Source organism: Podarcis gaigeae (genome assembly GCF_964106915.1).
Source record: "Podarcis gaigeae genome assembly, chromosome: 4".
NCBI classification, from domain to species: domain Eukaryota; kingdom Metazoa; phylum Chordata; class Lepidosauria; order Squamata; family Lacertidae; genus Podarcis; species Podarcis gaigeae.
This window is the reverse complement of record NC_139677.1, coordinates 34378505-34402428: the sequence shown is the minus strand read 5'-3', so window position 1 is coordinate 34402428 and position 23924 is coordinate 34378505. Positions and strand designations below refer to the sequence as shown.

The following is a 23924-nucleotide window of genomic DNA, read 5'->3' as shown; positions in this document are numbered from 1 at the left end:
ATAACCTGGGGATTATAGGATTTATAATCCAGCTACATCTGAAGGATGCTGCAGCAGCTAACCTTGATACTGATACTTGTCAGAGTCTAGTTGTTTGGTTTTTATTTACGGACTTAGTGTTTTATGAGTAAAAAAATGAGGTGCCAGTTCTCATACATTGATAAAAGGGCCGTGGGTGCCAGCACAAAATGGCTTCTGTAACTAGTTCTTGTTGTTTGTCTCCCAGTGCCCCTGATTGAGGGGAACTGCAGGATATGAAAAATAACAAGTAAATAAATATTAATATTGCATCACCCAATGTGCATTTGGGGGTGCATAGTTGCTGAAGTAATGTGTAGTTCTGCCTTATAACATGTCTTTGTCTTCTCCTTCCACTCCACTCCCCCCCCCCCCACAAAAAAACCGTGTGAAAAACAACTTTAGACTTTCAGCTGCTCTTGATAGCAGTGTGTAGCTCCAGGCTATTTATGTTGCCTTCACATTAGTATTCTTGTGGTATTGGGATAAGCAGTGATCTATAAAGTTAAGGACAGGCGCCATAACCCTCTGACAGCAGTTAAATCTGGAAGAGAGAAATTACAACACACTTTTATATGTCACGGTTACTGTATATTTAAAGCTTGGAACAAAATATTGCAGATTCACCAGTCTGGAATAAATGTTTCGGCCCCTTCTTTCTTTCTTAGCATTTTTGGGTGGACTGAAAAGCGCTTTTAAAAAGTATTTCTTCTCTTGGTTTATGTAATCCTACATCACAGCTTCTGGAAATAGCCGTGAGTGACTTAAATACATTTAAATACTCACACCCCATAGTAGGGCTGGGCAACATCTGGTTTTCAACATTGTGATATATCGCCAACTAAACATCACAATACAGTCGTACCTTGATTTTCGAACAGCTTAGTTCTCGAACGTTTTGGCTTCGAAACGCCACAAACCCAGAAGTTAGTGTTTCGGTTTGCGAACTATTTTTGGAAGCTGAACGTCCAATGGGGCTTCTGCGGCTTTCGATTGGCTGCGGAAGCTTCCTGCAGCCAATCAGAAGCTGCACCTTGGTTTCCAAACATTTTGGAAGTCTAACGGACTTCTGGAACGGATTCCGTTCAACTTCCAAGGTACGACTGTATCCTAATATATTACAATGTCTGAAATAAGCTATATAGAGGCATTGGCTGGCTTCATGGTTTTTCCCGCATGGTGATTTTTGCTGGCGCATGCTCTTGTAATTTGCTGCCCCTCTGCATGAGGCAGGGGATTGCTGAGCTGGCAGAGTTAAGAGGGGCTGCAGGAATCAAGAGAAGTGTTGGCTGCGCTACATTCCCCCCCCCCCACACACACACACTGTGATTTTTGCATAAAACACACACACACACGTGTCATACCCTGGGTTACAGACGCTTCAGGTTGTGTTTTTTCAGGTTGCGGACCCCCGAAACCCGGAAGTACCTGAACAGGTTACTTCCAGGTTTCGGCAGTCGCGCATGCGAGGAAGTGCTAAATCATGCTAAGCGCAGAAGCGCAACCCACACGTGCGCAGATGCAGGTTGCGAACGCTGCGGGTTATGAACGTGCATCCCACACGCATCACGTTCACAACCCAAGCGTCCACTGTATATTTTGATTTGTGATTTGCCAGGTCAAAAATTATGAAACCGATACCATGATATGGATATCATGGATAACCAGTTTTGGACCATATATCGCCCAGCCCTAGCCCACAGACTTGTCTCGTTTGTTAAAAAAGGGTGCTCATGACCAGGAAGGCTCAATAAAGCTTGAGGATGCCTCAGATTATCTGAATTTCCCAAAGGTTATTCTTTTGTTAGAGAGCATCTATAACGGCTAATATCTGTAACTGACTAGGTGACATTTCCTAAAACGCCAAAAGAAGTTGTTTACTGTCTGGCACTGAGCCTGGAAGCAGGGAGAAAATCAGTAGTTGTGTTTCAGTAAAAGTCTCTACCTTTTACTTTTTATTTTTTTTCACGTTCAAGGATAATGCCAAGATGATCTTCATATGTTAAGCAATATAAAATGTTGCAAGTTGCTCTGGGTGAAAGGTGTTTTCTTTTCAGATGCTTTATCCCCTCCCGATTCTCTCTCTCCACTGTTCCAATAGTTTTTTTTCAAGGGCTGTACAATGAGTCCCTTGGCTGACAAAAGGGAAAAAAAGCGTTAAGAAAATAATTTCAGGCATCTAACATTTTGTAAAAGCGAACAATTATGTTATTTCATCCAAGACAAGGTAGTTAGTTTTGTAAATTGTACCTCCTGCTCCCCACACCCCAGGCAAAAAGACAGCAAATTCTTTTCTTTATAAATCTAAAAAAAAAAAAAAAACAACTGAGTCACTCAGGTTTCTTAGGTGCGAATTCTCAGATCAAATTGAAGTCAGCTGGCTTTACAAAAGGAAAATTAGCACTTTCAGAGACTCAGAAAGCCATTTAATAGTGCGTTTAAGCCTTATTATTCCTACACACACCTTGTTCGCTTGATAGGTTAAATGTAAATTAACACCGAATTGCTTATCTTCTTTCCCCTGTGGTTAATACCCAGGTATTTCTGAACAATGAAAAAAAGGATTTCTTTAAAAACACTCTCATTTTAATACTGATACAAGAAATGGATGCAGTAACTTTAGTCTTATATAGTCATCCTGCTTTTTAATAAACTTTTTTTTCCCCTGGCAAGTCTTTTATCTGATTAGAAAACCGATTCAGCCTTCTCCGATGAATCATGCATTCAGAGCACGTTGCAGTTTGTGTTGGAATAGAGAAATACACTTGACATGATGTAAATTTCTGAAGCTATAACTTCCTCTACACATTCCTCCTGAAAAGCCACAGCCCTGTTTTCCCCCAGCTTTTCCCACAGGCCTGGAGTCGAGAACTATTTTAGTATATGGTAGCCAGGAAATGTAATGAGCATGTCATGGCCACTTCTAGGAGCCCTATCAGTCATTACTGGGATGAATTTGTTGGTTTACAGGAGTCCAGTCGGGGGAAGCAGTGTAAGAGTTCAGGAATATCAGCCACACCAACCTTTGCTATTTAAAGACGTGTTTCAGAACACTGGAGATCAAAGAAAAGTCCCATGGACGGTTTTCACAATGAGGGGAAGTCAACAATGGGGCACCCATTAATAGCTGATCTCGAGTTAGAAGGCGACAATGGGGAATGATCTTTGTTTTGTTCTTTAAAGGTAATGAAGTGCCTGAAAGTCTTTGTATCCGCGCAAGTTTGGATAGATTGGCTAGTGTGCCACATTGGTTTTTTTAAAAGAGTGGATTTTGTGGTTGTGGACATCGTTGGGAATCTGAGGTGAGTTACCCATGCAGCGAAAGTTGTCCCCAGTTCCAGTCACCACACAGAGTTTACTGTTGCAGCGGATAAGGCTTCCGTAATACAGTTCCAGATGTTGATATATACAGCTAGCTTGTAGGCGTTGCAGTTATAGATACAGACAAGTGGAAAATATTTCTGTTGCTCCAGCAATTTAAGATGTAGCAGAGTCTGACTCTTCTCAAGACTGACACAGCACAGGACCTTGAACCTATTGAGCTGACATGCCATAATCATATATATAGTCAGCACTGGGCCATTGCCATAGCAACTGGCTTAGCTTACCTAGCACCCATTGTCTTATTTTCATCCATGGGGTGATTTAAGTTCATGAAGGAGCTTTCTCCATGACCAGTTCCTCTAACACACATGACCCTCCCCTCAGATTTTAATCCAGGTTGGTAAAGAATAGACAGATCCTGTGCTGGAGTTGTTAAGAGTATTGACCTGGGAGGCCAGGGTTCAAGCCCCCACTCAGCCGTGAAGGTCACTGTGGATTTTGGGCCACTCACTTCCTCTCAGCCTAACCTACCTTGCAGGGGTTTTATGAGGATGAAGTGAGGGTAAACCATGTGTGCTGACTTGAGCTCCTCTGAAGAAAGGTGGGGTATATATTCAATACACACTCTTCCCGCCCTGTCCCTAACCAGATCCCAAACTCTCTCAAACTCTGTGCCATGCCCCTACCCAATCACCCCATTTATCTTATTGCTGCTGCTGTTGCTGCTGTTGCTTTGATGGCGGAGGCAAGGGGACGGGAAGCAACGGAAGGAAGTCTCACATCTAATTTGTGCCTAGTGAAATGAAGTTTTCTAAAGGGCTTTGCAAACATTGCAGTAGCTCCTGGAGAAATTGCATTTCCTGGCACCAGCAGGGAAAGAGACCTCTCTCCCGCTAGCCGCCATTTGCCATCAAGGTGAGAGGGGTTTGGGGGACTGCTGAGTTTGCCGGAAGGAAGGGGTTTAATGGGCTCATTCTAAATTCATTTTGGCTTGGAAATAAGCCGATCCGTTTCCTGGTTTGGGTGGAGAAATAGCTTGGCTTATTTCTGAGCTAACCAGATTAAATCAAGGGGGAGATTACTCATTGTCAGCATCAAACAGGATAAAGGAATAACATTAATAGAGGGAGATACCCCCCACACCCACCTTTACCAGTGTAAATAATTACCTTTACTTTCAGTAATCCTACCTCTTGAAATAATAGATTGAACGTTTTATTCTGGAATAGCGATGGGGTTACAGAATCGTATCTATGTGTGTGTTTGAAAATTTTGGATTGTTAAAAAAGTGATCCTGGAAGGGTGGCTTAATGTGCAAGTGAAAATATAAATTGTGTTCTTTTTCTTTGCATTATCATCATCATCATTACTATTTGCTCCCAAGCTGATTTCAACTTAATTGTAGGAAACTGTAGGATACAGTTCATTAAAGCCCCAGTACTGATATTTTATTAAGAGTAAGTCCCATTTATTCGCATGGAACTTACTTCCTAATAAATGTGCCTAGGATTTCAGTCTAATGATTTTCTCTTACCCCTTTCCTGTGAACTCTGGGTATAGGGCGGTATACAAATTTAAATAAATAACAATATTTATATGAGTTGAATTTAAGACATGGAGTGTTTCAAGCAAAGCTTTTGTTGATTTTTATTTATTACACCATTAAATTCTTCAGAGGTTGTTTTTCTGGCTGCAGTTTTAATTTCTGAAGGCCACCAGTGCTGGTATTTACCTCCCTTGGGTGAAAGAACAAAGCATTTTGCCTCTTTTGAAAGGAAGGCCAGTGTTGCTTCAAAAGATATCAAACAGACAGCGGTTGGCTGGGGTTCAGGAACCTACTTGCACTTTGATTTTGAAGGGTGTCAGAGTCTTCTACGTGCCACTGAGGACCTGCTGAATAATGTGCTGGCGCATTATATTCAATGGATTTCTGTGATAACAAGAGAGTGGTTCTTCCTATATGTTGCTAAGCTCTTTGGATAGTCAGATTTCTCCCTCTTGTTTAAACCTTGAGATTTACAAAGCCTAAAACCAAAGCCCACCATAAACTAAAATCAGGCTCTCATATTTTATAGTACCCGAACACTGCAGAGAAGTACTTTAGAAGTGCTAAAAGCGAAATCCTAGCCAGCTCTTGAATTCTGAAGAATGTGCACATCTTCACTTCCAAATGAGTGATGAAGGCCAGTGAAGACAGCCTCACAATAGAATCAATTAGCTCAGTCAGCCAGGGCAGAAATTAATGGCTAGAACTTCTCTTTCTGTCTCTATTGTCCCTTGCTTTTATGATTGCGGGTTCATTTACCAGCGTTCAGGGTGAATGAAGAGAAAAGAATTGTAGCATACAAAGAACACACTTCAAAGCAGAGTTAGCCAACATGGTGCTCTCCAGATGGAATTGGACCACAACTCCCATCATGCTTGGTCATATAGGCCATGCTGGCCAGGACTGATGGGAATTGACGTACCAACAATATTGGCTGGGTGGGTAGCCTGTGGCCTTTCAGAGGTTGCTGTGCTCCCAACTCCCATCCTCCTTAGCCACCATAGCCAATTGCCATGGATGATGGGAGTTGTAGTCTAGCAACATCTGGAGGGCAATGTTCTCCCCACCTCTGCTTTGAACTATGTTCCATTGAAACAAGCTGACTTCCTAACCTGTGGTTTGAAGCCGGCTTACTTCAGCTAAGCATAGCGAAGACTAACCACAGTTTGCCCACGTTCAGACATAATGTTAAGCTGTGGTTTGTCTCAAGCTTCTGAACTACTTTCAGCTAAACCGGAAGAGATGTGGGAAGGGAGACATGTTAGCTTTGTGCACCCAATAAGAAGCAGCTGTTTATTCCTGAGTCCAAACCAAGCCAAAGTATGTTTGCAATGACTGTGTGTGTGTGTGTGTGTGTGTGTGTACCAATGGTTGCTGTGACTTTTCCTGATTAGTATAAACGTTTGTGTATGTGTCACCGCGTGCTACTCTGCAATGTCCAAAGAAGCTGTGAGTAGATAGCTGAGCCTTCCTCTTGTTTTGGCATGTGGTCGGTTTAATGAGTCTTTAGATTTCTGTACTATTTTCACTTTCCTGCTGCAAGCAGTGCCTGATTGTGACAGCTACCAAATATGCAGGAATTTAAAAAGTCAGTTCGGCGGAAGCGTAGTGCTATGTGTGGAATATTGCTCAGCATGTAATATTTAAAACAATGGACTGCTCAAGGCAGCGTCTGTCATAGATGTTGCATTCACCCTAATGCAATTTTTATGTGGGTCGTAGGATGCATCCAGATCCCCCCGCCCTCAGGTTGCTCCCAGGTAACCTGTTTATTTAGCCTTCATCCTCATTTTTTCCTTCTATTTAATGAGCATCCATTGTTTGTGGGGAGGCACTGCATCAACACCAATGTTATTCCACCCCTTCCAGGGCATTTTTCTGTCACTTTCCTTGTTGCAGAAAGTCTGCTGTTTGGGGGAAGTGGATTTGTTGTGCAAGAGCTCCAAATCAATGCTAATTGTGCAATCTGAATTTCCCGGTCTGTGATTGAATCCCACCCGAAAATAGTGACCCTCTGGAAGTGCCCTGAGTATCGGCAACATTCCGGGGTAGAGGAATTGGTATTGCAATAGATACACTCGTGAAAATTGATTGGCATAATTTGCAGACCGTTTCATCCTTGGCCAAAAAAATGCCCTCTCGTTCAGTGTTTTTAGTGTAGGGTGTTGGGAAAAGAGTATTAAAATGTGCTAATTGTGCTTTAAAAAAAAGAAATGGCACCCAAAGAGCAGATTGGACAAGTTCTTCTTTCTTGCCCTTAAAATGTGATGTCTCACTCTTCTTATTTAAAAATAAAATAAAAATCTTTAAATGTCTGGGAATAGCACACTCATTCTTCTGAATTGCCTCCTTTTCTTTGTTCTCTCAATTTGATTTATTTTAGAGATTTACACTCTGCAGTTCAAGCACTTCTTAGGGTGAAATGACTTTGAGGAAACCCAACCATATATTTATTCAGTAGAGGCCACAGCTCTAGCAATGAACTTGAACCAATGCACATAGTTGCCATCAAGTGCATGCACAGTATATGAACCTATGTCCCACATCCTTGGACTTCCTGCCTATCTACTGATTTTCAGAGTTGATGTAAACTGGGCCTCCACACATTCCCTGTACATACAGGTGGTGCCTGTCTCTTGAGCCACATTGGTTCTCAGTGGTGTTACGACTGTGGAAATAGACACCCTCTAATGCAGAATTGATTGTGTGGCGGTCTGTTTCACAAGGACTGCCCTTCACACAAATTACCCAGTGCGCAAGGAATGGTGCCCATGCACTCTACATGTGATTACCATCGTGTGTGGGACAGTATATCTTCACAAGCCATTTACTTCAAAAGCTGCAGATACCATGTTTCATTCATACAAAACATGAAACAAGCCCTGCTGGGCCCGTTTATCTAGTCCAGTGTTTTGTTTGCTACAGTGCCCAGCCAGATGTCTCTGGGAAGCTCCAAAAGAGAGATAATCAGGTTTATGATCAAAGCCCAAGGAGCACTTTTCCCAGTTATCTTCAGCCCTGCTCTGGATCCAGTTGTGCAGTATTCTTCTTTCCTTATTTGGCAAAGTGTGCTCCACATTTCCTCTTACAGCTGTCCTTTTAATGCCACTGCTACTGCAAAAAAAAATTTCAATGGCCCACGATTTGCAAACATACTAATTTAACCTGAGAATAGCGGAAAATATTATTGTTTTGCTGTTTTGTTTTACTTATTTGCTTGTTTCTATTGTGGGTGGCGCTGTGATTTAAACCACAGAACCTAGGACTTGCCGATCAGAAGGTCGGCGGTTCGAATCCCTGTGACGGGTTGAGCTCCCGTTGTTCGGTCCCTGCTCCTGCCAACCTAGCAGTTTGAAAGCACGTCAAAGCGCAAGTAGATAAATAGGTACTGCTCTGGCGGGAAAGTAAATGGTGTTTCCGTGCGCTGCTCTGGTTTGCCAGAAGCGGCTTAGTCATGCTGGCCACATGACCCAGAAGCTGTACGCCAGCTCCCTCTGCCAATAAAGCGAGATGAGCACCGCAACCCCAGAGTCGGTCACAACTGGACCTAGTGGTCAGGGGTCCCTTTACCTTTACCTTATCCTGTATTGTATTCTGTGAACCGCCCTGAAATCCTATGATGAAGGGCAGTATATAAATCAAATGAATAAAATATTTTATATGGTGCACACAGCACCTTGCTAAGTGGTGCTGTCAGCATCTGCTTCTGAAATCGCCCACTACGCTGTGCTTCTCTCCTCCCATTGGCTGTTGCATCCAAGAATGAGAACCAATAGCTGGGAGGCAAGGCCAGGTGTGTCCTGAATCTGGGAGGAAACAGAGCTACAGTGTAAGAACATAAGAACTCTGCTGCATCCTACCAGAGGCCCAGCTAGCTCAGCAGTCCATTTCCCACAGTTGCCAACCAGATGCCAAAGGGAAGCTCACACACCACATGAGCACAACAGCCCTTTCCCACTCCTGTTCCCCAGCAACTGAAGTTCAGAGCGCTGTTTGAAAGTATCCAGGTGCCAGACACATTCAGCACGTAGCTGTCAATCACTTGTGACCAAGTAAAGATGCTTGGGTGCCAGGATGGTGCCTGACATCTCCACCATCTGGAGGTGCATGTCTGGGGATCCTTGGACCTTGACACTTTTCACACACTAATATCCCATCCTGCAGAATTCTATCTTTTATCCGCACAATCAGAATGAATTTCAGGAACCAAACTGCTTTTTCTGTGCAGCCTAAGCCAGGAGCAGGAGCAGTCGCCATTAAGAAAAAGAATTAGGCATAGCCCAATATTTATGTGGACTGTCTCTGGATCAAGTGCCTTTTTTTTTCTTTTAAGTTGTCAGAGTTCTTAACCCAGCTCAAGATTAGCCAGATGTTAAACTGAGAATCAATCACAGCCAGTCCATCATTTGAAAAATAAGACTTTAGAGCCGTCTTGCCCCAAAGGGCAACTTTGGCGACTGTAACCTTGGTTTAAGGAGCCATTTGGTGCCTAGCTCATATATCCGAGTTTCTAACACTGGTTCAGAGGCGCGCTGGCACTGATCCTGGAGGTAGGATGCAGCCATGATGACGTGTAGCTATTGGCGGGCTTCTCCTCCATGAATTTCTCTAACCTGCTTTCAGAGCTGCCGTGAGTTGGTGGACATCGCCAAACCCTGCGGGAACAGGTTCCAAGGTTTATCTGTGACATGTCAGTGATGGGGAACCGGCAGCCCTCCAGAAGTTGCTGGACTCCAACTCCCATCATCCCTGATGTATGGACATCCTGGGTGGGCTGATGGAAATTGTAGTCTGACAGCCCCTGGAGGGCCCAGAGGTGTCCTACCCCAGCGCCATTATGGAAATAAGCACTTCTTGTTGTCTTGTCTTCATATTGGGCTGTTCAGCTTTGTTGGGTGACCCTCAGTTCTAGTATCAGAAGAAGAAAGGGAGAAAAACTTCTCTATCCATTGCATTGTAGTCAGCCTGGCTAAGCTATGCCAGATCAACATTTTACTTAACTACCCCTGCTTTCTCTTTCTTTCTGATGCCCCATTCCACTTTTATAGCTTTCCTTTCAGTTTCTACCAATGGGCATTCAACGCTCCACTTTCCTGCACATCCTCTTCCCCATCCTTCAGCGAAGGATGTCACAGAGCTGTAACTCTGAAAGGTATGGTCAGTGAAGTCCTATGGTAAGCCTGGTGGTCAACAAAAGAGGTTCAAAGACTCTCTCAAGGCAAATCTTTAAAAATGTAGTTTAGACACCGACAACTGGGAAACACAGGCCTGCGAGCGCTCCGGTTGGAGAACAGTCTTTACCAAAGGTGTCATGGGCGTTGAAGATGCTCAAACTCAGGATGAAAGGGAGAAACGTGCTAAGAGGAAGGCATGCTTGGCAAATATTCAGCGTGATGAACTCCCACCCGGAAACCTATGTCCCCACTGTGGAAGCATGTGTGGATCCAGAATTGGTCTCCACAGTCACTTACAGACTCACTTTTAAAACCGTGTTTATGGAAGACAATCTTACTCAGCTAGGAGTGATCGCCAAAGAAGAAGAAGAAGGTACAGCAAGGTTGCCAGGTTGGCCAATGAGTGGAGCTCTCAAACTCCTATACAAGCAAATGTAGTCTTACAGTTCCCAAGGGCAAATTGTGCTCCTTGTTTTAACCCAAGTGTAACCTGGGTAGGCAAAGTTGGGAGAAAGGAAGTGGCATGTGGCGGTGCTTTTAACACTCTTTTTATTTTATTTTTTAAAAGCACAGAATGTGCAAAAGCTTCACGGAGTCAGTGAATGGATTGCAGAGCAGATGTGGCGAGAACATAAAAGACCTAAGAATATCATTTTCCCATACTAGATCTGTGTCTGCATTTTTAGCAGAATGCCCACAGTGACTCTGGCTTTGTGATTTATGCTGCAGCACATTATAACGGTATATTTTTGGCTACTTCGACTACGTTTCGCGTCCACAGAGTTATTCACATTTTGTCCTTATAAGGAATAATGATTCATAACAAGAGGAATCGGGAGCTATTTTATACTGGAACTTTTTTATATCTTCTTAGGAAAATCCTACTCTCTTAGGTATTTCCTAAGAATGTTACCACATCACTTTGCTTTTTATTTGGGTGGAAATGTATGTTGTTGTTTTTATTGCCATGTCGCTCTGAATTTCCCTGATCCTTATCTGTACTGGACCATGCCGCAGGGCAGGAGTTGTGCCTCCACAACTAGACTCTATCATAACTCAGATGGGGAACAGTAATTTGATACTAGAGAGATTCACCTCTGTTGACTGAGTGTTGGCTGTTCTCAACAATGGTGGACAGATGGGGGAGAAAACGTGGGACTCACTGTCCTCTGCTATTGTTTGCTTTGGGATTCTCTCTCTCTCTCTCTCTCTCTCTCTCTCTCTCAGGTCTTGGAGGAGCAAAAGTTAAGTGAGGTCTTTCAGCATTTCTTAGCTTCCTTTGTTAAATATGTGAAGCTACAATAGGGCTAGCTTTTACAACAGGGCTAGAAAATTGTGACTTGCATCATCCCTGACCAGGGCTGATGGGAACTGGAAGCCAACAACCTCTGGAAGGCACTAGGGCTGGGCCATGTATTGTCCGAAACCGGTTTGAAGTCCCTATCATGATGTTGCTTTCATAATTTTTGACCTGGCAAAATATCACAAATCATGGTGTGTGGATGTGCAATGCAAAAATCACAATGTGGGAATAACCGTGAAGCCAACCAATGCTTTTCTTGATTTTTATAGTCCCTGTTAATTCTGCCAACTCCTTATGCAAAAGAGTAGGCACTGGCAAAAATTGCAATGCAGAGGAAACCGTGAAACCAATCAATGCCTCAACGTAGTTCCATCTAGACATTGTGATATATTGGTATATCGCAATGTTTAGCTGGTGGTATCTCACAGTGTTGGAAACCAGGTATCGTCCTAGAAGGTGCACAGGTTCCCCATTAGTGCCTTGCATTAATGCCTTCCTTTCTATATGTGTCTTTTTTGTGCTTAAAAGAAAACAATTCAAAATTCTGCTCCCACGTGAATCAATTCTGTGCCAGCAAATGCTCAGTTATGTTACTTGTAGATGTTATTATGCAAATGGTGTTGGAGCCGGGACATTTGCTAAGTATCTCTGTGGAGCACTGAAACTCCACCCCACGACCATCTGGAATCCTCCAGTTGCTGGGATTAGCTAGGCATTGTTTAGATTCTTTCAAGTCTGTCTCTGCAGCCATACGGGCTAGAATTGTGCTATTTGAAAATGAATGCTGAGCTTCTCAGGAACCTGAATGCTGTGCCTAGTACTTACATTCCATGCCTTTTCTACACCTCTACAGAACCACAGGATATGCTCAGAACTGGAATGTGTGTTTGGCAGCTGCTTCTTATTTAGAAACATGCCAAAGCGCTAGGCTGAAATACGTTCCTTGGTTCCTCACATCTCCTCTATTAATCTTTCTCTCCTGTGTGCTTTCGCTGAAATATATGCATATAAATCAGTTCAGGAAACATGCCTCTTCCTCTTCATGCTGTGCCTGTCATGGTGCTTTGCCTTAGATATTTTTTTGTACTGGGACATAAAGTCTCAACTCCACACCTCCAACTTAACTATTTTATCAGTAGGCTTCCAAGATTCTTCCTGAGTGTCAGCTGTGTTGTAAGTCAGCGTAGTGGCCAAGTAAATTATGGATAGCTTTTTCTTTTTTCTTTAAGTTCATAAAACTATAGATGGGAGAGTCAGGAAACTGGTTTCTCACTCCTGAAACCCGCTCCACTGACTTGCAACAGCACGGTCACATTGTGCTGTGCATTCCCCATGCTGTATATTTCTTTGGAAATTTGCTTTTCTGAGCTCTCTGTAGTTGAACTGACCCAGTACAATTGAGCTTACAGACGTTTCAGAAACGAGGCCTCTGGTACAAACCTACTGGCATGTGCTTCCTGCCAACGCTTCCTCATTTGCCTTCAGCCCATGTTTGGTACACCTGTCTCAGAGTGCAGAAGGAGCTGGATTTTAGTTCTGGAGCTTTCGGGGTGAATGCAGTCCAAACAAAGTATAGCACACCCTCAAGGGGCATGAGGGGTGTGCAACTGGCTAATGGATGGACTTGGACTTACCCAAGTGACAGATCGCAGGTTGGACCAACACCAGGGTGTTTGTGTTGTTGTTTGTTGATGTTGAAAGAAAGGTTAAAGCCTTAAAATGTCTTATCCAAGGAGTTTCCTGAGCGGCAGCCATAAAGTAAGAACATGTGGTGGTCAGGTAAAGTAGAATTAGAAACCTGAAGCCAAAGAACTGGCTAGGCTAGTCCGGAACAGGGTGTGCGCTTCAGTGTTCAAACCCTTTCCTCTGCCTTTTGTCCCTCGTGGCCGTTTAGGATTCCGTGTCACAAAGCAGAAGTATTAATGTAAAAAGGTAAAGGGACCATTAGGTCCAGTCGTGACCGACTCTGGGGTTGCGGCGCTCGTCTTGCTTTACTGGCCAAGGGAGCCGGCATACAGCTTCCGGGTCATGTGGCCAGCATGACTAAGCCGCTTCTGGCGAACCAGAGCAGCGCATGGAAACGCCGTTTACCTTCCTGCTGGAGCGGTACCTATTTATCTACTTGCACTTTGACGTGCTTTCGAATTGCTGGATGCCTCAACTGGCAGAGTTCTTGCTTCTGTGCAAGTCTCCGAATGCACAGGAGGTCTCCCAAGGTCTAGATCTGGTGTCTGTATGCCTCTTGGGTTCCCAGGTCTACATTTTTCAAATATGTTCCTTACATAGTCTCTTTTTCCTGCTTTACTCCACCTTTCATGCAGCTACTCTGCCTGTGGGCATTCTGTGCTTTAGGTTCTTTCACTCTGGGTCCTGTCCCATCATTCTAGCTCTGTAGCTACATTTGTCCCATTTCTTATTTCCATAGTGCCTGTGTGATTTTTTTTAAAAAAAATATTTTATTAATATAAATTCTCATTTTAAAAAAAAATGTAACAAAAGTTTTCAATACGCATCACTTGTTCTGTTACCTTCTGTAGCAGACATAACAGTTTTAATCCCAAACTGACAGGCAACCCTCCTCACAGAAGTTGGACTTCGAACATTTCTGATGCGCTTCGTTCCTTGGGTATTGGTGTGTCTGTGAACCAATTGGTGTGAGAGGCTTCACTGCCACAAGCACAACGCAACACAGATGGAAGTCTGCCCATGTAACAAGTTGTAGTCTCTCAGGAGCTTTTGCCAGCTAGGCTGTACTTAGAAAACATTTCAATGCATTTCTTGCAAACATTTCTTGGCCAGGATTGAAAGGAAATACACCACCAGATACTGGAAAGAAGTGAAAGTCGGAGATTTCATCCAGCTGCGTTGTAATGAAATCATCCCTTCTGATATCCTGCTGCTTTCCTCGAGTGACCCCGACGGTCTGTGCCACATTGAAACCGCTAATCTGGATGGGGAGACCAACTTGAAGCAGAGACAAGTTGTAAGAGGATTTTTAGAGCTGGTAAGTTTGCATATATTTTATATTGCTCTTTAACTGGTTTTTGGTAGTGGTTTTTTTTAAAAAAAAGTTATATTGCTGTTCTTTTTAAACTGTGCGCTGCTTGGAGATTTTTGACATACAGTGGTACCTCGGGTTACATACGCTTCAGGTTACATACGCTTCAGGTTACAGACTCCACTAACCCAGAAATATTACCTCAGGTTAAGAAATTTGCTTCAGGATGAGAACAGAAATCATGCTCCGGTGGCACAGCGGCAGTGGGAGGCCTCATTAGCTAAAGTGGTGCTTCAGGTTAAGAACAGTTTCAGGTTAAGAATGGACCTCCAGAACGAATTAAGTACTTAACCTGAGGTACCACTGTATTAAGTGGTGTAGAAACGCTTTTTAATTAAAAGAATGTTTAATTTCATTCAGTGCCTTAAAATAAATGGTGCTTGTCAGTTGCTGGAAACCACAGGAGGGGAAAGTGTGTTCTTGTGCTTGAATCCTGCCTTCCTGTTTTCACAGGAAGTTGGACTGGATAGGCCATTGGCCCCATCTAGCAGGCGATTCTTTCGCTCTTGCCTTCTCTCGTTCTTGCCAGTGTTACAGAGCAAGAACTACTCATTCCAGCAAGCTTGATGTTCTAACTCCCATCAGCCCCAAACGTAAGAGCTTGCTGGATCATGCCAATGACCCACCTGGTCCAGCCCCCTGTTCCCACAGTACAGGCATAGGCAAACTCCGGCCCTCCAGATGTTTGGGACTACAATTCCCATCATCCCTAGCTAATAGTTCCAGTGGTCAGGGATGATGGGAATTGTAGTCCCAAACACCTGGAGGGCTGGAGTTTGCCTATGCCTGCCATAGTTGCTAGCCAGATGCTCACAAGAAGCTGGAAAGCAAGACCTGAGCGCAACAGCACTCAGCCCATTAAAGAGCCAGAGATTCCCCATCCTGGATTTAGACCATCCTGACATGCAGAAGAAGAAGAGTTTGGCTTTGATATCCCACTTTATCACTACCCTAAGGAGTCTCAAAGCAGCTAACAATCTCCTTTCCCTTCCTCCCCCACAACAAACACTCTGTGAGGTAGGTGAGGCTGAGAGACTTCAAAGAAGTGTGACTAGACCAAGGCCACCCAGCAGCTGCATGTGGAGGAGCAGGGACGCGAACCCGGTTCACCAGATTACGAGTCCACCTCTCTTAACCACTACACTACACTGGCTCTGCAGGGCAATACTATTCATGTCTATTCAGAAGTAAGTCTCATTGAGTGGCATGGGACTTCTAAGCTAGCGTGCATAGGTTGTCCTCATGTGCTGCCAAGGCAGCATGCACAAAACACACACACCCATGGCATTAACCTGGGCTTAAGGCTTTGAGAAATCTTGACAGTCCCTATAAACAACGCCTGAGAGTCTCGTCCAAGCATTAAAAACGACTCCACCTTGCTTTCATGGATTTATGCCCATTTCTTGTGACAAAGCCTCTAGGGTTTCTGTTTGTTTTGGTTGATAAAATATTGACTTTGTACGGATTGTGGGCCTCTGAGGTCTCCTGGAAGCTGGATTATGAAATCCCACCATCGAGCTACGTGGAGGCATGCAGACACTGCATATCTGTGGCCGTGTTCAGCTCTCTTTTTTGCGGATCAGGACCACAGCTCAAAGAAAACAGAATTGCAGATTCAAAGGATTGTAGAGTTGGAAGGAACCCAAAGGTCATCTAGCCCAACCCCTTCAATGCAGGAATCTCCACTAAAACATCCATGACAGATGGCCATCCAACCTATGCTTGAAAACCTCCAAGGAAGGAGTTGTCCACCACCTCTCGTGGCAGACTGTTCCACTGTTGATCAGCTTTTACCGTCAGAACATTTTTCAGTATCTTTTGTCGGAATTTCCTTTCTTGTATCTTGAAGCTATTAGTTGTAGTTTTACGCTCCAGACTGGCGTTCGAAACTCCCATTGTTCTAGGCGCATTTTGCGACAGGGAATTTCATCAGCGTGAGCAGTCTCTGAGCTCTGGGCGCAGTACAGCGCCTAAGATTTCAGATTAAAACTGAAGAGTGGAAGGAGGAGATTTTTCTGCCTCCCCACTTCCAGCTACTCTCTGAAGACTGGAGAAGAGACCCTCTTAAGACTATTAGGACGGTGGGTAAGAGAAGGACTAGACCATGTGAAAAATGAACATAATATTTTAGATGCAGTTCATTCATTTTCAGCTTTGAATTCTTGTTATTTAAAAAAAAAGTTCGTAGACATTCTGTTGTTGCGCCCATAACCTAGGATAAAGGTTTCATTTAGCTCCTAGCTTCGGTATCTCAGTTTTTAACAGTGCTCCAGAGCAGGAGAAAACAAGCTTATTCCCTCTTCCACATGACAGCCCCTTGAAGATGGCTATCATATCTCCTCTCAGTCTCCTCTTTTTCTTAACAAGAGGTCAGAAGGTTTCCACGGGAGCACATTAGATCAGCAGCTGAATATCGGGAAAGGGCCGTTATGCTGCTTACGTGGCCGCAACTTGCTTTGGCGAACATCACAGACCTAGGAATGTTGTTTCACGAGGAAACAAAAGAATCTATTATGCTGCTTCCTATAGCAGTCATGTTTGGTCACATGGCCTATCACAAGTCAAGGGGCAGTGTGGTTTTTAGAAGAACCCCCCATTTAAGATATCAAAGAGTTTGTCACAGGGCTGCTGCATGCATTACACTCGAAGGGCACCAGCTCAAGTGCTTAGAAAACTATTAAACTGTTAGCCTTTGTCTCTAATGTTTTCAAGAGAGAGATGACCCTTCAATCAGGTTAATAAGCACTTCCGAGAGTCACTGGAGATACAGGTCTGAGCAGGGAATGCAATATATATTTACGTGTTTGGCCAAGCAGTTATAAATATTAAAACTTTCACTTGTATCTAGAATTACATAAATGCAGTCGGATTGATTCGTAAGAATGCAGCCAGCCACAGGGAGCATCTCTCTCTCCTCACCTTCCTGCCACTTGGAAAGCAGCAGACAGAGATCTCACTGACCCCTGGAGTTGTGAACACTGTTCATTCCATATTTCCAGGTCATATATTCTGAAACCGTTATTGTGATGTGGACTTGAAACCGGTTTTGGACAAGGCATCGATACATTGCCCAGCTCTATTTCATATAATAGAAGGGGAAGAAATGGAGGCAGTGAGAGATTTTACTTTCTTGGGCTCCATGATCACTGCAGATGGTGACAGCAGTCATGAAATTAAAAGACGCCTGCTCCTTGGGAGAAAGGCGTCTTGACATCGCCTTGCCAACAAAGGTCCGTATAGTAAAAGCTATGGTTTTCCCAGTAGTGATGTATGGAAGTGAGAGCTGGACCATAAAGAAGGCTGATCGCCGAAGAATTGATGCTTTTGAATTATGGTGCTGGAGGAGACTCTTGAGAGTCCCATGGACTGCAAGAAGATCAAACCTATCCATTCTTAAGGAAATCAGCCCTGAGTGCTCACTGGAAGGACAAATCGTGAAGCTGAGGCTCCAATACTTTGGCCACCTCATGAGAAGAGAAGACTCCCTGGAAAAGACCCTGATGTTGGGAAAGATGGAGGGCACAAGGAGAAAGGGACAACAGAGGACGAGATGGTTGGATGGTGTTCTCGAAGCTACCAGCATGAGTTTGACCAAACTGCGGGAAGCAGTGGAAGACAGGAGTGCCTGGCGTGCTCTGGTCCATGGGGTCACGAAGAGTCGGACACGACTAAACGACTAAACAACAACCAGGGTCCATACTGGCAGTAAGTACTTGGGCTGCCTCAACACTGTCGTTCTACCAAGTTTCAACGTCACCCTTATTGCTAGTTTTGTCTTTTTCAGAATTGGCCTCCCTCTGGCTAAGGATTTTTCATACACCAAACCAATTTCACACATGCGCATACACACACAAGTGTGTGGAGCTTAAGGATTTACTAAGCCCAAAATCTGAAGAAGTACATCACCTAATCAGCAGCGCCTTTACTGGCAGCCGGAGATTATGGTCTATCTTCTAAATAGATATTTATTGTTCCGCAAGCTTACATAGTCTAAACGCAATGAATAAATGCATTTAAAAAGAGAGAGAGAGATCCAGCAGAGAGTGTGAAACCTTTCTGCAAATTGCTAGTGTCATAACATGTATAGAAAAGCTGAGTCTTGGGTAGAATGAGCGGTATTCAACAAAGTTTTACTTAAAAGACCCACTGACATTAATGAACATGTCTGGGTTAGGCCTTTGGCTGATTAATATTCTGCAGCCTTTTAAATGTGTCTGTGGAATGCGGGTGTGTTGTCATTGTTTTGCTGTTTTGTTTTAATTACTTACTTGTTTCTATACTGTGTTTTATTCTGTGAACCACCCTGAGATCTTATGATGAAGGGTGTTAAAACACATAATAAAAATATTAATAGGCCTTCTTTGAGTATATATAGATATAAGGTACAACAAAAGTAGTAAGTATAACCAATATAAATGCATGCACAAATAGAAAAATTAAAATGAAGATACAATGGGGAGGGAAACCTAAAAGCTAAGCCTTTGGTTCAAATCTCTTTGGTGGCACGAATTAGGCAAGCAGCCCTTTCTCCTTGTGTCTCCTGTTTGTAATATTAAAAAATTGTAATACTGACTTGAGTTAAAGGACTGTTGTTAGGATTACTGAGATTATTCAAGTTCAGTGTTTTGAACATTCAAAATGTGTTTTATGGGTTGGATCCAGACTCCAGTCCTGCTAGTAGGAGCATCTCCCCACACTGTTGAGTATTATGAGGTGTCGGAGGTAGAACTGTGGGTGACGCTGTGGTCCAAACCACTGAGCCTCTTGGGCTTGCCGATCAGAAGGTTGGTGGTTTGATTCCCCATGATGGAGTGAGCTGCCATTGCTCTGTACCAGCTCCTGCCAACCTAGCAGTTCGAAAGCACACCAGTGCAAGTAGATAAATAGGTACTGCTGCGGCGGGAAGATAAATGGTGTTTCTGTGTGCGCTGGTTTCCATCACGGTGTCCCATTGCGCCAGAAGCGGTTTAGTCATGACCCAGAAAGCTGTCTGTGGACAATCGCCAGATCCCTTGGCCTGAAGCGAGATGAGCGCCACACCCCATAGTCAAGTTTGACCGGACTTAACCGTCCAGGCGTCCTTTACCTTTTAGAATTGTGGTCTGCAGCAGGAGGGGGGAATTGGCAAAAGTCATATTCCCCCTTCCACAGTGGGATCCCACCCCTGGATCCTAAGCCTTCTGCGAATGGAAGGGGCCTGTCAACAGAAGATGATGTCTGGATCCGAACCCATCAAATTAAAAACATAACCAGTGCTTTTTTTCAGAGGGTAATCAAGGCTACACAGTACCGGCAACTCTTTCTGTTGTTGAAAAATGTGGCACTGATTGTAACAACTTCATGGTGAGCATCGGCACCTGTTTTTCTAGGGAAAAAGCACCGATCATAACCCTGCTTGTGTGTGAATGCTTTTGTCGTGTACCCTGCTGAACGGTAAGCCACAGTCTGGTCACACTGTGAAACCCAGCATACAGCCAATCATAATCATCATTCACAAAAACCAAATCAAGATGATGGGCCAATAATCAACCCAGTTTAAAAACCAGTCCCCAAGAGCTCAGGTCGGATGGCTTTGTTTGTTGTGAAGCAAATGTTACGTTTTAATGAAAAATTCCTCATTTTTCTGCAAGGGCTGGTGAGTACAGAGAAGCCATAATAGTTCTTCACAGAGAGGAAAACTACAGTGGCGTGAGGAAAAACAGTTTTCCTTCAGTAATGCGAATCCATGCTTGTTTGTGGCCTGCCTTGATTTTATCGATTCATTTGTGGAATCCTGTGGATGCGATTGTTACAGTGCGCTGCTGGGATGCTAATAAATATAGTTTCTCCGTCAGAAACAGATCTAATCTTTTTCCTAGCGAAGTTTGCTGCCTGTAATTACATGTCCCTTGTTGATACTCAACCAATGAAAGTAGTCACTGATGCCAGGCACAGTTTTAATTTCATAAACTGTACTGCCAGTTCTCCAACCTCTCAGAAAATTCCATTTGAATATATAAATATTGTGTACAACTTCGCCTGCCTGGTAGGTTTGCAAATAAGAGACCACTCAAGGAAATTGGGGAGGGGGAGAGAGAGAGATATTATGTGCATAATTGCAGTTTAAGGATCTGATGTTCTGGAGTCCAGTCAATTTTTGAAGTGCTGTTGCTGGGGATCTGAGTTTACAGCTCTCTTTCCTTACCTCGCCAAGAATATTTTTGGTGGGGATGGGGGGTGGGGAAGGAGCCAAAGTTTGAAAAAAACATAACAAAAAGAACCATAGTTAACAAGTAGCCTTTATTTCACGTTAGTTATGTGAGGAAATATTTAGAAATGGTTTAATTTAGCATGAACAAAATCAGCTCTGTTTTAAAATTTAAAAAAGAAAATTAAGAATATGAGGAGACACCCACAAGAAAAAAAAACCTAATAAAATACAGTGGTACCTCGGGTTACATACGCTTCAGCTTACAGACGCTTCAGGTGACAGATTCCGCTAACCCAGAAATAGTGCTTCAGGTTAAGAACTTTGCTTCAGGATGAGAACAGAAATCGTGCTCCAGCAGCGCAGCAGCAGCGGGAGGCCCCATTAGCTAAAGTGGTGCTTCAGGTTAAGAACAGTTTCAGGTTAAGAACGGTCCTCCAGAACGAATTAAGTACTTAACCCGAGGTACCATTGTAGCCCCAGGATTTAGGGCCCGTTTGCAAATACAGTTGGCATATACTGAACCTGCATCACCTACACCCAACTTTAGGCAATTATTATTATTATTATTATTATTATTATTATTATTATTATTATTATTAATTCCCCTCCCATCTTGCTGGGTTTCCCTAGCCACTCTGGGCAGCTTCCAGCAAAATATTAATATGGGAGGGAGCATTTGTTTGAAAGCACCGTTGTGGGGAAATCAGCTTTCCTAACAATGTAGCATGTGTCAAGGTGGGGGGGAGGGGGACCTCAAACTGTGAAGTAGCCTGCAAGTATAGCCATTTGCAGACTGTTACTAGAGGGTTCCAAAACTGAGAGAGAAAGCACTGGGAATTCTTGTGCTTGGATCCAAAGGGGTTCTCTGAAGAGACACGGGCAAGAGAGATGCTCTTTAAGAACCTTGTTCTGTGAAAACACTGAACTGCACCACTGCACCTGCAGCCAGTTTTCATTCAAATAAACACGGGCATATATATATATATATATATATATATATATATATATATATGTGTGTGTGTGTGTGTGTGTATATGTATATGTATATATGAGAGATGAGGGAGGTAAAGAGGACAGAGATGAATAACTAAACTTACTAAAGCTTGTTTCTATATTTTACTTATTTAATTACCCCATTCGTACCCCATTTTTCCTTCAAGAAGCTTGATATAATGTAGGTGTTTCTCTCCATCCTCATTTTAATCTCACAACAACCCTATGAGATAGGTTAGTCTAAGAGATAGTCACTGCTAAGCTCAGTACAGGGGTGCCAACTTGAATAAAATAATGGGGGGCAGATTAGCCCCACCTTGCATAATTGATCACATGACACAATGCATGCACACCATTTGAATGGCAATGCCCATCAACTTGGTGGGGGTGGTCCCCTCAAATATTTTATTGGGGGTCCCAAAGACCCCTTGGCCCCTAGGAGTTGGCGCCTATGGTGCAGCGTTTCTTAAACTTGGGTTTCCAGCTGTTTTTGGACTACAACTCCCACCATCCCTAGCTAGCAGGACCAATGGTCAGGAGAGTGATGGAAATTGTAGTTTCAACACAGCTGGAGACCTAAGTTTGGGAAACACTGACCTAGTGAATGGCGATCAAAACTCAGGCTTCCTAGTTCATCACTCTAACCCAGTTGCGAAAGACCTGTGGCCCTCCAGATGTGTTAAGATTCCAACAACATCTGGAAGACCACAGATTCCCTGTGCCTACCCTAGCCATTTCACCAAACCGCTTTGAATTTAGAAATTTAATAAAAGGAGTATGTTCTTAGAAGAAGCTCATTACTAGGCTACTAGAACCATGATCTTCAAGAGACGAGCGTTCATTAATTAAACAATTGGTTTTATTATAATCTGCTCAATATTATATGTGTGGAAATTATTCCTTTTCAGGAACTGCACTGACTAGTTCATCTTCGGAGACCGACTCAGGTCTGACTCAGACAGTTACAGCCCACGGGGTGTTCTCCCTGCGAAGGGAAAGTCTTAAGCACTGACGTTAGGCTGTGGAAATAAGTGAAATGAGTTGAATGTTCAGGGAACATGAGAACAAATTCTAATGAATAGCAGAAATTTGAAGAATGCAGACGGGATATTTATAGAGTAGAACAAGTTCGAAGACACTCATTTGGACAAGGTAGACAGTGAAGCAGTTATATGAGCGGAACCAAAATACAATAGTGTTCAATGTGACTTTTGCTTGAGTGGGGGGGCTTCGGTGAGATCAGAATGTTGCTTTGTTCGAGACCCTTCACATATTACTCACAATGAAGGGATATACTAGGGAGCGGGGCTGTGCTCCTGGCCCCATCTTCAAGTGCCTGTGGGTCATGGTGGTTGTCTGCAAGGAAGAACCCAAGCACAAGCAACTGCCTAGGCCTAGGCTTCTATGCAACCTTATTCCGAAGCTAGAGCTGTTAGGCGGCTAGATGCCCGCAGTTTTGATGTCCGCGTTGAAGCAAAGGTGAAGCGGCTTGTGTGGAGTCAAAACATGAGCATGATTGCGCACCTGGCAGTGGCGGGTGGCACCTAGGGACTCCGCAGGCAGAGGGGTCTGGTGCCATGCAGCCCCCCTCAATTTTGTATCACTGGATCAAGTTGAATGAATTAACAAACCGTTTTAGCTTAAGTAAATAAGCACTTAATTGCTACTGTTCTGAATTCTGTCCTGCTATTACAGTGGTACCCCAGGTTACATACACTTCAGGTTACAGACTCTGCTAACCCAGAAATAGTGCTTCAGGTTAAGAACTTTGCTTCAGGATGAGAACAGAAATCGTGCTCCGGTGGCACGGCGGCAGGAGGAGGCCCCATTAGCTAAAGTGGTGCTTCAGGATAAGAACAGTTTCAGGTTAAGTACGGACCTCTGGAACGAATTAAGTACTTAACCTGAGGTACCACTGTATCTTACATTGTGGGTCATGCAAATAACTGTTCCAAATAATGCTTTTTATAGGGTAGGGTAGGGGGCTCTGAGAATGAGTTTATAGAACCAAGGGAGCAGCAGTCTGGAGCTAGAACAATGTACACATTTTGCTCCCATTAGCGGCTGTGGAGAGACAGAACTGGCACAAATTCAAACATATTTTCCCCACAGAAGCCTCTCCTAAATCAAATTTGTCCAAATATACACTTAGAGCTTGCCACTAGCTTGAAAAACTCTGCTTTGGGTCACCGGCAGGCCCTCCAACAGCCTTCAGAGAGAGGCCACACGTTCTTGAACACTGTCAGCTCTTTAAATCCCAGTGAAGTCAGTGGGGTTTCAGCTGCACAGCATTGCCACAATCAGTTGGGTGTGTGTAT

At 43.7% G+C, this 23924-nt stretch overlaps 1 protein-coding gene across 4 annotated transcripts in view; it reads left to right on the top strand.

Annotated features, from left to right (window-relative positions):
* ATP10A (ATPase phospholipid transporting 10A (putative)) overlaps nucleotides 1–23924 on the top strand; it is a 148357-nt gene that overhangs the window by 64831 nt on the left and 59602 nt on the right. For all 4 annotated transcript variants that reach the window (XM_083734165.1, XM_083734163.1, XM_083734164.1 and 1 more), the window contains one exon: nucleotides 14165–14369. In XM_083734165.1, the coding sequence (XP_083590291.1) occupies nucleotides 14165–14369 (205 nt within the window). The remainder of the gene's footprint in view (nucleotides 1–14164; nucleotides 14370–23924) is intronic.